This window comes from Eubalaena glacialis, chromosome 3 (genome assembly GCF_028564815.1).
Source record: "Eubalaena glacialis isolate mEubGla1 chromosome 3, mEubGla1.1.hap2.+ XY, whole genome shotgun sequence".
In the NCBI taxonomy this organism is placed as follows: domain Eukaryota; kingdom Metazoa; phylum Chordata; class Mammalia; order Artiodactyla; family Balaenidae; genus Eubalaena; species Eubalaena glacialis.
The window spans coordinates 38,931,949-38,945,177 of NC_083718.1; the positions used below are offsets into that span (position 1 = coordinate 38,931,949).

At 39.7% G+C, this 13,229-nt stretch overlaps 2 protein-coding genes across 2 annotated transcripts in view; both read left to right on the plus strand.

Moving 5' to 3' along the window:
- Positions 1–6,939, plus strand: part of LOC133086965 (centrosomal protein of 78 kDa-like) — a 30,800-nt gene extending 23,861 nt beyond the window's left edge. The window contains exon 7 of the mRNA XM_061183729.1: positions 6,852–6,939. The gene's annotated coding sequence lies outside the window, so the exon portion shown is untranslated. The remainder of the gene's footprint in view (positions 1–6,851) is intronic.
- Positions 6,792–9,537, plus strand: LOC133087858 (centrosomal protein of 78 kDa-like). The gene is made up of 3 exons (XM_061185536.1): positions 6,792–6,966; positions 7,790–7,961; positions 8,876–9,537. Exons 1-3 carry the CDS (start codon positions 6,878–6,880, stop codon positions 9,437–9,439), a joined length of 825 nt encoding a protein of 274 aa, XP_061041519.1. The 5' UTR covers positions 6,792–6,877; the 3' UTR covers positions 9,440–9,537.
- The last annotated feature ends 3,692 nt before the right edge of the window (positions 9,538–13,229 follow it).

The window sequence follows — 13,229 nt, forward strand, 5'->3', positions numbered from 1 at the left end:
ATGAATGTCCTCATTTTAGAAAATGTGACGTTGAGAGAGTTTATAGTGGATTAACAATGTAGGTTTTTAAGTATATCACTACAAGTCAAAGAGATCATGAGCAGTGGAATAACTAATGATGACATAACTTTACTGAGCAGTGTGGACATAGGAAAGAGTGTAAAGGAACTAAACCCTTACTTAGTAAATCAGAAAGTGAACAGATAATGCCCCAAATTTAGTCAGAAAATAGTCATGTAAGAGTATTACTTGGAAATGGAGAAGAATTCAAAATAACAATAGTTGGACCTCCCTGGTGGCGCAGTGGTTAAGAATCTACCTGCCAAGGCAGGGGACACGGGTTCGAGCCCTGGTCCAGGAAGATCCCACATGCCGCGGAGCAACGAAGCCCGTGCACCACAACTACAGAGCCTGCTCTCTAGAGCCTGCGAGCCACAACTACTGAGCCCACGTGCCACAGCTACTGAAGCCCGCGGGCCTAGATCCTGTGCTCCACGACAAGAGAAGCCACTGCAATGAAGAGTAGCCCACGCTCGCCGCAACTAAAGAAAGCCTGCACGCAGCAACCAAGACCCAACACAGCCAAAAATAAATAAATAATAATTAAAAAAATAAGAATAAAAAATAACAATAGTTGACGTAAACCTCATAAAAAAGGAAATCCAAACAGCCAGTAAACACAGAAAAGTGTACGACTTCATTAAGTAATAAGAGAAAAGTGAGTCAAAACCAATGAAACTACATGCCAATCAGATTGACAAATACATAAATAAAGTCTGGTAGTATCAGGTATTGTAGACCTGGAGTACTATGGGAATCTTCTACCCTGCTTATACTGGAGTATAAATCGACACAACTACTTTGGAAAGCGTTTAGCACTCTCCATCAACTGAAGGTATATAAATAGCCTGTGACCCAGCAGCCCTCACCCCAGCCCTGTGTAAATGCACCAGAATAACCGGTACAGCAGGATTCCTGTCCATGATTTGCATTAGCACAAACTGAAAACAAACCAAATGTCCATTAAGAGTCAAAAATTAAATAAATTATGTGTATTCGTACAGTGGGAAAACTATCAAGCAATAAAATTGAATGAATTAGAGCTACAGGCTGCAATGTGGATGCATTTTTTAAACCAATGTTGAGTGAAAGAAATAAGATAGAAAAGACTTCATATACTATGATCCTCTACATAAAGTTAGATGTTGACAAAACGAAACTCTTTTGTTAGGGATGCATGCAGGTTAAAGGAAATGATTGTCGAGAAATGAGGATGGTGTTTAACCGGGAAGAGGGAAGGAGCTTGTGATGAGCAAACGATATGGGGGGCTTTTGAGATGCTGACAAGTATCAGTACTTTCAGATTCGAGTAGTGGTTATGTAAGTATTCTCTTTTTATTTGTCACATTGACAGTTTTGTCCTGTGCACTTCTCAGTACGCATATCGTATTTTACAATTAAAAACCTGCGTAAAGAATCGGTCGCTTCTTGAGTGCTGGATGTGGGAGTCGGATGAGACTATTTCATTTTAAGCCCTTCACTACTGCTTGCGTTCACATGTTCATTCATTCAGCATTAATTGAACATATGCTGTGTACCAAGCACTCTTCTAATTTTATATGTGTTTTAACTCATGTAATCCTCACAAGAGCTCTGTGATATGGGAGCTTATCTCCATTTTATAGATGAGGAAGTTGAGGCCTAGAGTTATAGAACTTGTCCAAGGTTATATAGCTAATGGGTAGTGCCAGGCCCATTTGCCTCAGAGAATCTGAATTTTTACAATATAATCTAAAAGAGGAATTTAATTACTAATTATAAGCAAAAAAGTTGCACATTAAAGAAGATGACAAGTTTTCATCTATCCAGTTAGAGAAAAACACACAGTCTGTCTTTCACACACGTACATCTTGTATTGACGGGATTTTCCTTATTAAGCAATTATTTATTGACCGTCTACGTTGTGCTAGGCACAGGTGCTGGGGATAAACACTTAATAAAATACACCCCCTATCTTCAAATAACTTGCACTCTAGGTGAGGAAGTAAGCCAACAGTTATAGTAGAGGTTATATACCAAGTGATACATCGCTGATGGCAGTATAAAATCTCAGAAATCTTTTGGAAAGAAGTTTGGAGATAGGTACCTCAGAGCCTTAAAAATGTTCATTTGCTTTGATCTCAAACTCATTTTTATGGATTTATTGTAAGAATGTTATTCTCAATATGGAAAAAAGCCTTCATGCATAAAAACGGTTATTTTGTCTTATAATATTGAAAAGTTGGAAAGAATTTAAATGTGTAAAATGGTTAACCAGTAAACCCACTCAGTGGAATATTTTGTAGCCCACAGAAAAAAATCAAGGTTATGAATCCCCTGATTATATGAGAAATGATTGATTTCAATGTTAAATGGAGAAAAGTTGAACATAAAATTTGATATCCAATATGATGGGAGCTTTGTCCCAGAAAAATCACCCTAGCCAGTGTACAGACGGGAGGAAGGAGAGCAGATGACTGGAAGGAAAATTATTCCAAAGCCTTATCATTAGTCTTACTTAAGTAATAGAATATCAAGCAGTTTTACTTTCTAACTTTTTTGGTTCCATATTTCCATGTAAGGGACATGAATTATTAATACTTTGTAGGAGGAGGGTACACTTTTTCACAAAAATTTCACACTATGTTCTAATTCCCTCCATTAGAGGGAGAAACTATTTCATGTAATTGCACTTTGATGTGCTATTTAGAAGCAGTCAGGAATTTTAGTCTACTTTCCTCTGACTGTGGTGAGGGTTTTTTGTTTGTTTGCTTATTTGCTTAGAATTTCTTTGAAATCAGTTTTAGAAGATTGATTAAACCATTATACTAAAAGTAGAGGAATTTTGCATTTTTTCCCCTTTTTCCCCATTGAAAACTTGACTGGCTTTAGTAAAGAAACATTAAAGAATTTGAAGTTCTTAGACTCTCAATTTTTAAAACATGTTCTGAATATAAAAATATATGTTCATTGAGCAAATCTTTGAAAACAGTGAACAACTTATTGAAGGAAATAAAAGCCACCTCTGCATGTACACACACCTAATATGCTCTTTTGTCTTAAAAAAGTATCAAAAATATTTTGCCATGTCACTAAATACTCTTCTACATCAGAGAATTTGATTAAGCTTATGCATCATCTCCCAGGAGAAAGGCACAGATATATTTTCAATGTAGAACTCCTGAAGCCCATTCATTAACTCTGGTTGAGACCTCCTGTCATTCTTTTCTTAGTGGCTTCACAGCGCATTCCTTCATACAGTGAGCTATTTTTATTGAAACCAGTCCCAATTTGGAGGCTCTTAGCTTTCTTCTAGGGTTTGGTTATAAACAATCTTATGACATCATGTTGGTAGATAAATCTTTGCCCACATCTTTGATTTTCTTAGGGTAAACTCCTGATGTAGGATTGTTGTTAGGTACCAAAAGCTACTCTCCAGAAAGTGATACCAGTTCCTCTCCCAATGATGGCATATAATAGAGTTCCTCATTCTTTAAGTGATTGTTCAAAGCAGTTAAAATGTATAAATATACCTTACTGTTTTCATAAGTATAGGTATTCTGATTGTTTATCGCTGCATAAGAAACCACCCCGAAACAGTGGCCCAAAACAATGACAATCATTTATTTTGTCCACGAACCTGGAGGTTGAGTAGAATATTAATGCTTTTACTACACTCTCACTGACTGAAAACAATACCTATTTGACTAGCTCACAGTTCTGCAGGTCAGAAGTCCAGGCACAGCGTGACTGGGTTTCCTGCTCAGATACACACTGGAACATGTGGGTTCCCTCCTGAGAGTGTTAAAGCACGTGAAATTTAAGTGTAAACATTGAGCCCCAAACGTTGGATGTTCACCATAGTTTGTGTGGGTCACAGAGCTGAAATCAAGATGTCAGTCTGGCTGTGTTAGCATCCAGAGGCTCTGGGAAAGAATGCCTCCAAGCTTCTTCGGCTTGTTGGCATAATTCAGATTCTGCAGTTGCAGGACAGAGGTCCCCATTTCCTTGCTGGCTGTCAGTCGGGGGACGGTCTCAGCTCCTAGAGGCCTCTCACTTGCCTTCCCTGCCGCAGCATTGGACTTCTTCAGAGCCAGCAATGGAGAGTCTCCCTCTTGTCCCTTTTGTACTTCAATTCAGGAAGAGTTCAAGTCCTTTTCATGGGGGTGCCTGAGTAGGTCACATCCACCTAGAATAATCTCCCTATCTTAAAAAATCAACTGATTTTGAATCTTAATTCCGTCTGCAAAATCCCTTCACTACAGCACCCAGATTTAGGGTTTGATTGGGTAAGTGGAAGGTTTGTGTACTTCAGTAAGTAGGAGTCTTAGGGGCTCTGTTAGAATTCAGCCTATTGCAAGCAGTGTCCCCACTTCAAGGACCGAAGTGTCTTAGTCCCTAAAACTCCTAAGAGAGTTTATCAGTGTTCATTTTATTTGATTGACCTTGGTGAATGGGAAGACTACCACCTCCGTGAACAGGAATGGCACCCAGCTTCCTGAGTCCACAGTGTGGCTCTGCTACTTGGTGGTGTCACCTCGGCTGTGCTGCTCTACTTACTCTACTTCTCTGCCTCTGTTTCCTTCATCTGTAAAATAACATGGAGTTAGTGATTGTTCTTTCCTCGTAGGTTTTTTTTTTAATAAATTAATTTTATTTATTTATTTTTGGCTGCACTGGGTGTTTGATACTGCTCACGAGCTTTCTCTAGTTGCGTTGAGCGGGGGCTACTCTTCGTAGTGGTGTGCGTGCTTCTCATTGCGGTGGTTTCTCTTGTTGCGGAGCACGGGCTCTAGGTGCGCAGGCTTCAGTAGTTGTGACACGGGGGCTCTAGAGCGTAGGCTCAGTAGTTGTGGCGCACAGGCTTAGTTGCTCCGCGGCACGTGGGATCTTCCCGGACCAGGGCTCGAACCCGTGTCCCCTGCACTGGCAGGCGGATTCTTAACCACTGCGTCACCAGGGAAGGGAAGCCCCCTCTTAGGGTTTTGATGATTAGATTATTTAATGCCCAGGGAACTTCAGGAACAGTGCTTGACTGTAAATTGCTTTAAAAGTGATTACTTTTTTAAAAAATGCTTTTGAATCTGCAATTATGCAATTCAGGTATGTTAAGCATGTTCATTAATAGGACTTCCTACTATAAAGAGACCCACAAATAAAAATAGAATTTTTCTTTCTTGGTCTTAACTATTTATTTCTGACTTGCTATGTTATACGCATATGCCTTTTATGGTGGGCTGCCACAAATTTATGTTGGAAAAAGTGGAATTTAAATAAATCTTTACTATGCTAATTTGATAGATTTTGATAATTCATTTCACTAGCATGGTATGATATTACCAGTAGCAGACTAAAACCTGAGTTCACTTCTGGCTCTGCCCCTAAATCCTGAAGAGTCCTATAGCTGGAAAGGCTTTTGGATGTTATACTACGAATTAGTTATAATATTTACTTTGTTTGTTTAGGAAAAACTGGAGGAGTGCCTAAAGCAGTTAAAGGAGGAAAGAGTAATAAGACTTAAGGCTGATAAATGAGTCAATGAGGCAAACAATTTCTTATACTTTTGAGAGTGTTTCATTTTATTTTGATTTGATTTTAAGCCATATACACATAGTTTGTAAACTTTAAAACTGTAATATGTTGCAAATTGGTTGTATCATATGGACTTTTGCATTTACTGGTATTTAGTGATCATATGATCTATATTCCAGAAAGCACGTTTTTAAAAATATGAAAATCTCATTTTGTGTGTGTGTGTGTGTGTGTGCTTTCATATGACACTAGCTTATTTTCTGTTCATGATTCTTTGATTCAAGAAAGCACTTTTTGTGCATATACTGTATATACAGTAGCATAAAAGACATGATGAGACTCTCCTGGCAATGAATTAGGAAAGTGAATCATTTAAATAAATTTAAGATATTGGAAAACTTGTACGAATGCAATGCAAGATAAAAATATATACTATAAGAATTACATTAGGTAATGTGCATGAAAGCAGGGCATAATCTAAAAAGTTCTATATAAATATACTTTATCATAGGTTGAGCGTAGGGAGGAATTTTTCAAAGTGCATCCACTGGATTGGTGGACACTCATTCAATAAATGTTGAGCACCTGCTTATATAAGGCAAAAGGGGCATCATGAACGTAACAGCCTTTCTGAGAAATACTAGAGTTGAGCTTATAGGGGGTTTTAAGTGCATAGATGATGAGCGGAAGGGGAAGAGTGCACGGGAGTGAATATTTTCAAGAAGCCAAAGAAAATGTTGGTGATCGTACATTTAATAAATTGGGTTGGGTATGATTTAGGACTTTTAAACGTAAGCATTAGATATTTTGCTCACTAAAGTTAATTCTTAACATTCAGCAGAGTTGTAATATGTTTTGTTCAAATCAGATTCTATAATTCACTTTCTAATTTAAGGGAAACTTAAAGCAGGTATTTTTCTAATGTGGAATGAGGCTCCATTATGAATTTAATCAGTTAGAAATGGGATCTTTTGTGAAAGATCATTAATAAAATGGTAACTTTGGTTTATTTATATACCACCTAAGTGTTATATAGGAAACTTTGTTGGGTGCCTGGGGGTTTTGGTTATTATGTGATATGGTCTATGTCTTTACTGGTGGAGAGTTAGGTTAATTACAGATTAATTATATTTTGCATGTTTTAGTTTTGTTCCTTGAAACTAGACAAGACTACTTTTGATGACAATGAGAAAAAATCATGTCAGACATTTTCAGTCTTCTTTTATAGCTGGAACATGAAAATGCCCAGTTAAGAAATATAAATTTCTCTTTGTCTGAAGGCCTTCATGCCCACTCATTGACAAGCATGATCCTGGATGATGAAGGTGTTTTGGGCAGCACTGAGAATTCTTTTCAGAAGTTCCATGCTTTCTTGGATCTCCTTAAAGATGCTGGGTTAGTTCATTTCTCTTCATGGCGTTCTTCTCTTTGTGACTATAACGGTAGTTTGCTGAGGAACTGGAGCAATTTTCATCACTTACGTGGCCATATTTAGCCAAATTTAGTGTAATTATAGATAATATAGTTGACGTTTTAAAATGAGGAATTAAATTTTTTAAGAAATGCAAATAGGGGAGCCTGCTTTGGTAGAGTGGGGAGCCCATTATAAAAGAGTAACCTGTATACAGAGTAATTAGTAGGTACAGTTTTTTGTAAAGGCTAAATTGAAGGCAGTTTTCATTGAAAATATTCTGGAATGGGTAAGAATTTTCCTATCTTTCATTTATTTTGCTTGTTTGATAAGTTTGAATTAAAGTTATTTTTGTCTTAGACATAAAAATTATTATTAATCTTCAGGGAAGATATAGGTCAGTGGTTCTCAAACGGGAGCAATTTTGCTGAAAGAGGGAAGTAGAGATTGATAGTTGATGGAGTGGTGTTTTGTCAGTGAATGAATTGGTGTTGGGAAGGAAGGAACAAACACATTCTCGGAAACTGGAGGAAAGGTGGTAAAGAAGTGTGGGAATGGAGGTGTGACAGGCAGTGGACGAGGTGTGTGGTACTTGTTGAAGCTGCTAGCGAGACAGTGGGATGTCTCCTAGAGGATGAATCTGGAAAGGGCTGAGAATTTGGGGGAGAGAGAGGCTTGTAGTCTGGAGTAGGATGTTGGCTTTTAAGATTTTAGAAGTATTTCATGATTGTAGGTCTGGGGAAATCTAAACTGCTCTTATGTGATTATAATAACCTTTGTCTTTTCTCCTTTCCTCCTCTGGTCCAGGCTTGGGCAGCTGGCCACAATGGCTGGTATAGATCAGTCAGATTTTCATTTACTAGGTCGTCCCCAGATGAATTCTACTGTTAGTAGTCCACCTAAAGAAGAAAAGAAGGCACTTGAAGAAGAAAAATCAGAATCAAAGCAGAGTGCCCCAGTACAAATGCAAAATCTCCAAGTAAGTGGACAGGACAGCACTTAATGATTCTAAGAGTGATTAGCAAAAAGGAAATGACCAAGTCAGAGAGAAAATAATAATGGTCAGTCTCTAATAGTTCACATGCTCGGGAGCTAGAAGACTCTGGAGTCCTCTCCAAATCTGAGATTAGTAAATGTGGGCCCATTTCATGATACTGTATTGTTGTACATAAGAAAACTGGAAGTTCTTTAGAAAATTTATGAGTTAAAGCAAACTCTCCTTAATGAAGAAAGAAAACATTACAGAAAATATTCCAAATTTTAAATTGAATAAATGTCTATTCTATTCATATTTTATCTAGGTTTCTATTTGTATGCAGTCAGCTTACAATGAAGGAACACTAATGAAGGTACACGTACTGATAGAATTTTTAAAATAAGTAATCTTGACATAGCTAATACGTAAGATGTTATAGTGACTCACCTGGTCATGGGAATGGGAGGGGAAACCTGTCAGCTTTTCCTCTAGCCTTACTTGGAGCCCCCTTCGCCCACCTCAGCCAATCTCAGACTGGTCTTGGGAACTGACAGCTTGAGAACACAGTCTGGTCACAAACTATATACTGTTTACATGTGCCTGGAGGATAGAAAAGAAATTAATTTTCTTACAGAGTAGGGTTTCATTTTTAGTGAGGGAAAGGAAATGGGTAATAACTACCCCAATCACCAAAGTCTGAAAATGTAGCGGACATAGCCTTGGATATAGCTAGGTTAAGTTGAGAATCACTTGGCAAGATATAATTAGAAAAAAACTGGCTCTGAAATCTTCTGAATAATCAATTACTGTGTTAATAATAAGATCACAGAATAACATTGAAGTTTTGAACTCTACTTTTTAATGGTTGGCTTTGTTCGTCACTGAATTTTTGTCTTGTCTTTTGTCTTTCCCTCCAGTTTCAGAAAATTACAGGTGATGCTGGGATTCCTTTGCCTCTCAACTCCTTCCATGTCCCAGTCTCTACTCAGGAGGCCTTAGAAACTTCCAAAGACAACCTGGGGGTCCCAGTCACAGAGCAGCGGCAGGAGTCTTTTGAAGATTTCATTGCTAGAACATGTTCTCCTTCAGCAGACGTCATTTCTGGAACTGGAAGTCAAAGAAAAGAAGAGGAATTATCTAGAAATAGCAGGTCTTCTTCAGAGAAAATGAGCAAAGCAGGTGAATATACCAAAAAATACTCTGCTAAGAAACAACCTGGGAAGGACCTGCATTCCTGCTCTGACTCACCTGTAAAGCAGAAAAGCAAAGGAATTGGACAAAATAATTCTTTGCTTAATGAACCAATTAGAAGTGAGTCTTCAAAAAAACACATTTTTGTTAAGAAAGAGAGTAGAATAGTGACTGTTTCATCAAAGACAACTAAAAGTAAACTCAATCTACTAGAACATTTTGAAAGTGATACTCTTGGATCTGATTGTGAATTTCCAGAAAGCATCCATACTCCATCATGCCTAACATAGGTCTAAATCTTTTAAAATCTTTTAAAATTATGTTTTTGCCTTCAAATTTTAATGTTACTTATGTTTTTATTATAGCATATGGTGTTTTAAAATACTTGACTGGAAGCCATTAGAGAAAGATTTATCTATACTTTTTTATTATAATGAAAGTTGTGGTGTATTTTTCCTTGTGACAGTTTGCACCATTCATCCAGCTAGTGTTTACTGAGGGCTTCATATGTACCATACTTTTCTGGGTGCTCTTGCTTTCAACAGTGAACAAAATAAAGCCTTTACTCTCCTGGACCTAACACTCTGTGGTGGGAGAAAACATAAACAACAAAACAGGGTAAGGGGTAAAAAGAGATGGGAATAATAAATGGAATAGTTTTACCATTTGGTTAAATGTCAAACTATTATGAATCATATGGCCAGAAGCCATTGACATATTTTAATTCACAATAACCAGAGAGCATCAAACATTTACCAAGGCACTTAACCGTGTTTATGGATTACAGCAACACTATGAGGTAGGGAACTATTACCATTCCCATTTTATAGATGAGGAGTCTGAGGAGACATTATGTGAGTTACCCAGAATTACACAGCTATAAGTAAGTGGTAAGCTGGGATGTGACCAGAACCCATGCTCTTTTTTTTTTTTAACTAATTTTTGGCCATGGTATTCTATTTATTTATTTGTTTATTTATTTATTTATTTATTTTTGGCTGTGTTGGCTCTTCGTTTCTGTGCGAGGGCTTTCTCTAGCTGCGGCAAGCGGGGCCTCTCTTCATCGCGGTGCGCGGGCCTCTCACTATCGCGGCCTCTCTTGTTGCAGAGCACAGGCTCCAGACGCGCAGGCTTAGTAATTGTGGCTCACGGGCCTAGCTGCTCCGCGGCATGTGGGATCTTCCCAGACCAGGGCTCGAACCCGTGTCCCCTGCATTGGCAGGCAGATTCTCAACCACTGCGCCACCAGGGAAGCCCCATGCTCTTTTTTTTTAATGTATGGACTTTTTTTTTTTTTTTTTAAATTTTATTTATTTATTTATTTATGGCTGTGTTGGGTCTTCGTTGCTGCGCACGGGCTTTCTCTAGTTGCGGCAAGCGGGGGCCACTCTTCATCGCGGTGCGTGGGCCTCTCACTATCGCGGCCTCTCTTGTTGCGGAGCACAGGCTCCAGACGTGCAGGCTCAGTAATTGTGGCTCACGGGCCCAGTTGCTCTGCGACATGTGGGATCTTCCCAGACCAGGGCTCGAACCCGTGTCCCCTGCATTGGCAGGCAGATTCTCAACCACTGCGCCACCAGGGAAGCCCTAATGTATGGACTTTATTATGTTTCATTTGTTTCTGATTTATGTGATTTTTTTTTAAAAGATTTTTTTTGATGTCGACTATTTTTAAAGTCTTTATTGAATTTGTTACAGTATTGCTTCTGTTTTATGTTTTGGTTTTTTGGCCGCAAGGCATGTGGGATCTTAGCTCCCCGACCAGGGATCGAACCCTCACCCCCTCCATTGGAAGGCGAAGTCTTAACCGCTGGACCACCAGGGAAGTCCACCTTATGTGATTATTTTTATGGCAGTTTTCTTAAATTTTATTTTTTATTGACATGTAGTAGAATTACAGTGTTGTGTTAATTACTGCTGTACAGGAAAGTGACTCAGTTATACATTTATATACATTCTTTTTCATATTCTTTTCCATTATGGTTTATCACAGGATATTGAATATAGTTCCCTGTGCTATACAGTAGGACCTTTTTGGTTTTCTTTAAATACATCCACTTTTTTAAAATAAATGTATTTATTTAATTTTTTATTTTTGGCTGCATTGGGTCTTCGTTGCTACACGTGGGCTTTCTCTAGTTGCGGTGAGCGGGGGCTACTCTTCTTTGCGGTGCGCGGGCTTCTCATTGTGGTGGCTTCTCTTGTTGCGGAGCACGGGCTCTAGGTGCATGGACTTCAGTAGTTGTGGCACACGGGCTTCAGTAGTTGTGACTCACAGGCTCTAGAGCACAGGCTCAGTAGTTGTGGCGCACGGGCTTAGTTGCTCTGCGGCATGTGGGATCTTCCCAGACCAGGGCTCGAACCCATGTCCCCTGCATTGGCCAGCATATTCTTAACCACTGCACCACCAGGGAAGTCCCATGTAGGACCTTTTTGTTTATCCATCCTGTATATACACCAGTTTGCATCTGCTAATCCTAAACTCCCAATCCAACCCTCTCCCACCCCCTCCCCCTTGGCAACCACCAGTCTATTCTCTATGTCCTTGGTTATGTTTCTGTTTCACAGATAGGCAGAACCCAGGCTCTTAATTACTTTGTCATCCTGTTTCCTTGTTAAGAGAAGAAGGGTTTAAGGAAGGCACCGAGAGAGAAGCCAGTGAGCAGTGAGCAGTAGAAGTGCAAAACAGTGGGGCTGTCAGAAAGCACACCTGTCTCCTTCCCCCATCTGAGCAGAATTTTTAAATGGCAGAGTATGTAAGAGTATGTGATGACACATCTCTGGATTAAATTATGTCTCCCTGGTAAAACATGCACAGATAAGTCTTTAGTTCAATCAGACTGAAAGGTGAGATCAGAGAAAAGCTAGAGTGTCAGATTTCTTCTAGAAGTTCCTGCCTGATTGTTACTAAGAGGACTACTAGAGTACTAGTTAGTTCGTTAGTCATGGATTGAGTGTTAGAGGGGCGAAACAATGAGCAAGATGTAGCGTTGGCCCTTTAGCAGTGGAGTGAGAGGGGAAGACACACAGCAGATGTCTCATCCTGCACGTGACATGCTGTGACGGGCATATTCAGGGCATTTCGTCAGTGTTTGTGGAAGAAGAGGGGGAGCTGTGAGGCAAAGAAAAGTCATCAAAAGAGGCAGTCCCTAAGCTAAGTCTTAAAGGACTCGTGAAAAACTGGTGAGTCAGCCGGTGAAGGGCAAGGACACTCAAGGCAGAGAGGACAGCGGAAGTCCAGAGCCATGAGTGTGCGAGGGGTGTGTTACAGAGCCACAGGCACAGGCTCTGGAGCATCAGTGCGGTGTCACCAGGCAGTGGCAAGCGCCCCTAAAGGAGGCAGCGAGGAGGAGGAGAGCGGGTCTTAGCCATCCATGTGCATGGAGCTGTTTTCCTCAGAAAATAGCTAAGAATGGAAAGGACAAGTTCAGGTGGCATTTTAGACCACTGACGTCAGTATGGATGAGGAATTTGAAGAAGCCTGGAGACAATTATGCCCCACTCTTCTGAGGAGCAGTGTTTTTTATTTTCGAGTGGGACTTTCACGCTGCCACCTCCTCTCCTGTCCCTACTGAAAGGTTTGTAGGCTGGCAGAAGGGAGAACCTAGCTTAAGTAAAGGTAATCAGGTTTCTTTACTGTACAGCTTCTCGGGGCTGCTGTAGGCTAATGTTCATTCTGGATCGTCACAGCAGGCGTATGGTACACAGCCATCCTCAAAGCTATTTGACTCTAGAGTCCTTTTTTAATAGAAGTGTCTAGCAACCGGTTCCACCAAACAGCAATTTGGTAACTTCTAGACCAGGTAATAGAAAGGGGTCTGAAATAAGGTATAGATGAAGGGAGGAAATAAGTTCTAATTTTATTTAGGCAAGTACAAGCAAGACTTGATCTTGGGAAGTAAGGAAGAAGTAGGAGGCAGAGGCTGAACCCCCATCTGTGTGACTAAGGTTGGGTGGTGGTATCACTGAGTTTGGAAATAGGGGATAAAGAACTGAATTGGGGAAAAGACTTTAGTTCTGGACATGTTGAATTTTAAAGCACCTGTAGAATTCAGGAGACAAACTGGTAGATAACTGGAC

Excerpts from the sequence above, each read along its gene's own strand:
- LOC133087858 (XM_061185536.1), top strand. The coding sequence starts at position 6,878 with ATGATCCTGGATGATGAAGGTGTTTTGGGCAGCACTGAGAATTCTTTT. Across the intron at positions 6,967-7,789 it reads GATCTCCTTAAAGATGCTGG|GCTTGGGCAGCTGGCCACAA; the intron begins GTTAGTTCATTT and ends CCTCTGGTCCAG. Across the intron at positions 7,962-8,875 it reads TACAAATGCAAAATCTCCAA|TTTCAGAAAATTACAGGTGA; the intron begins GTAAGTGGACAG and ends CTTTCCCTCCAG.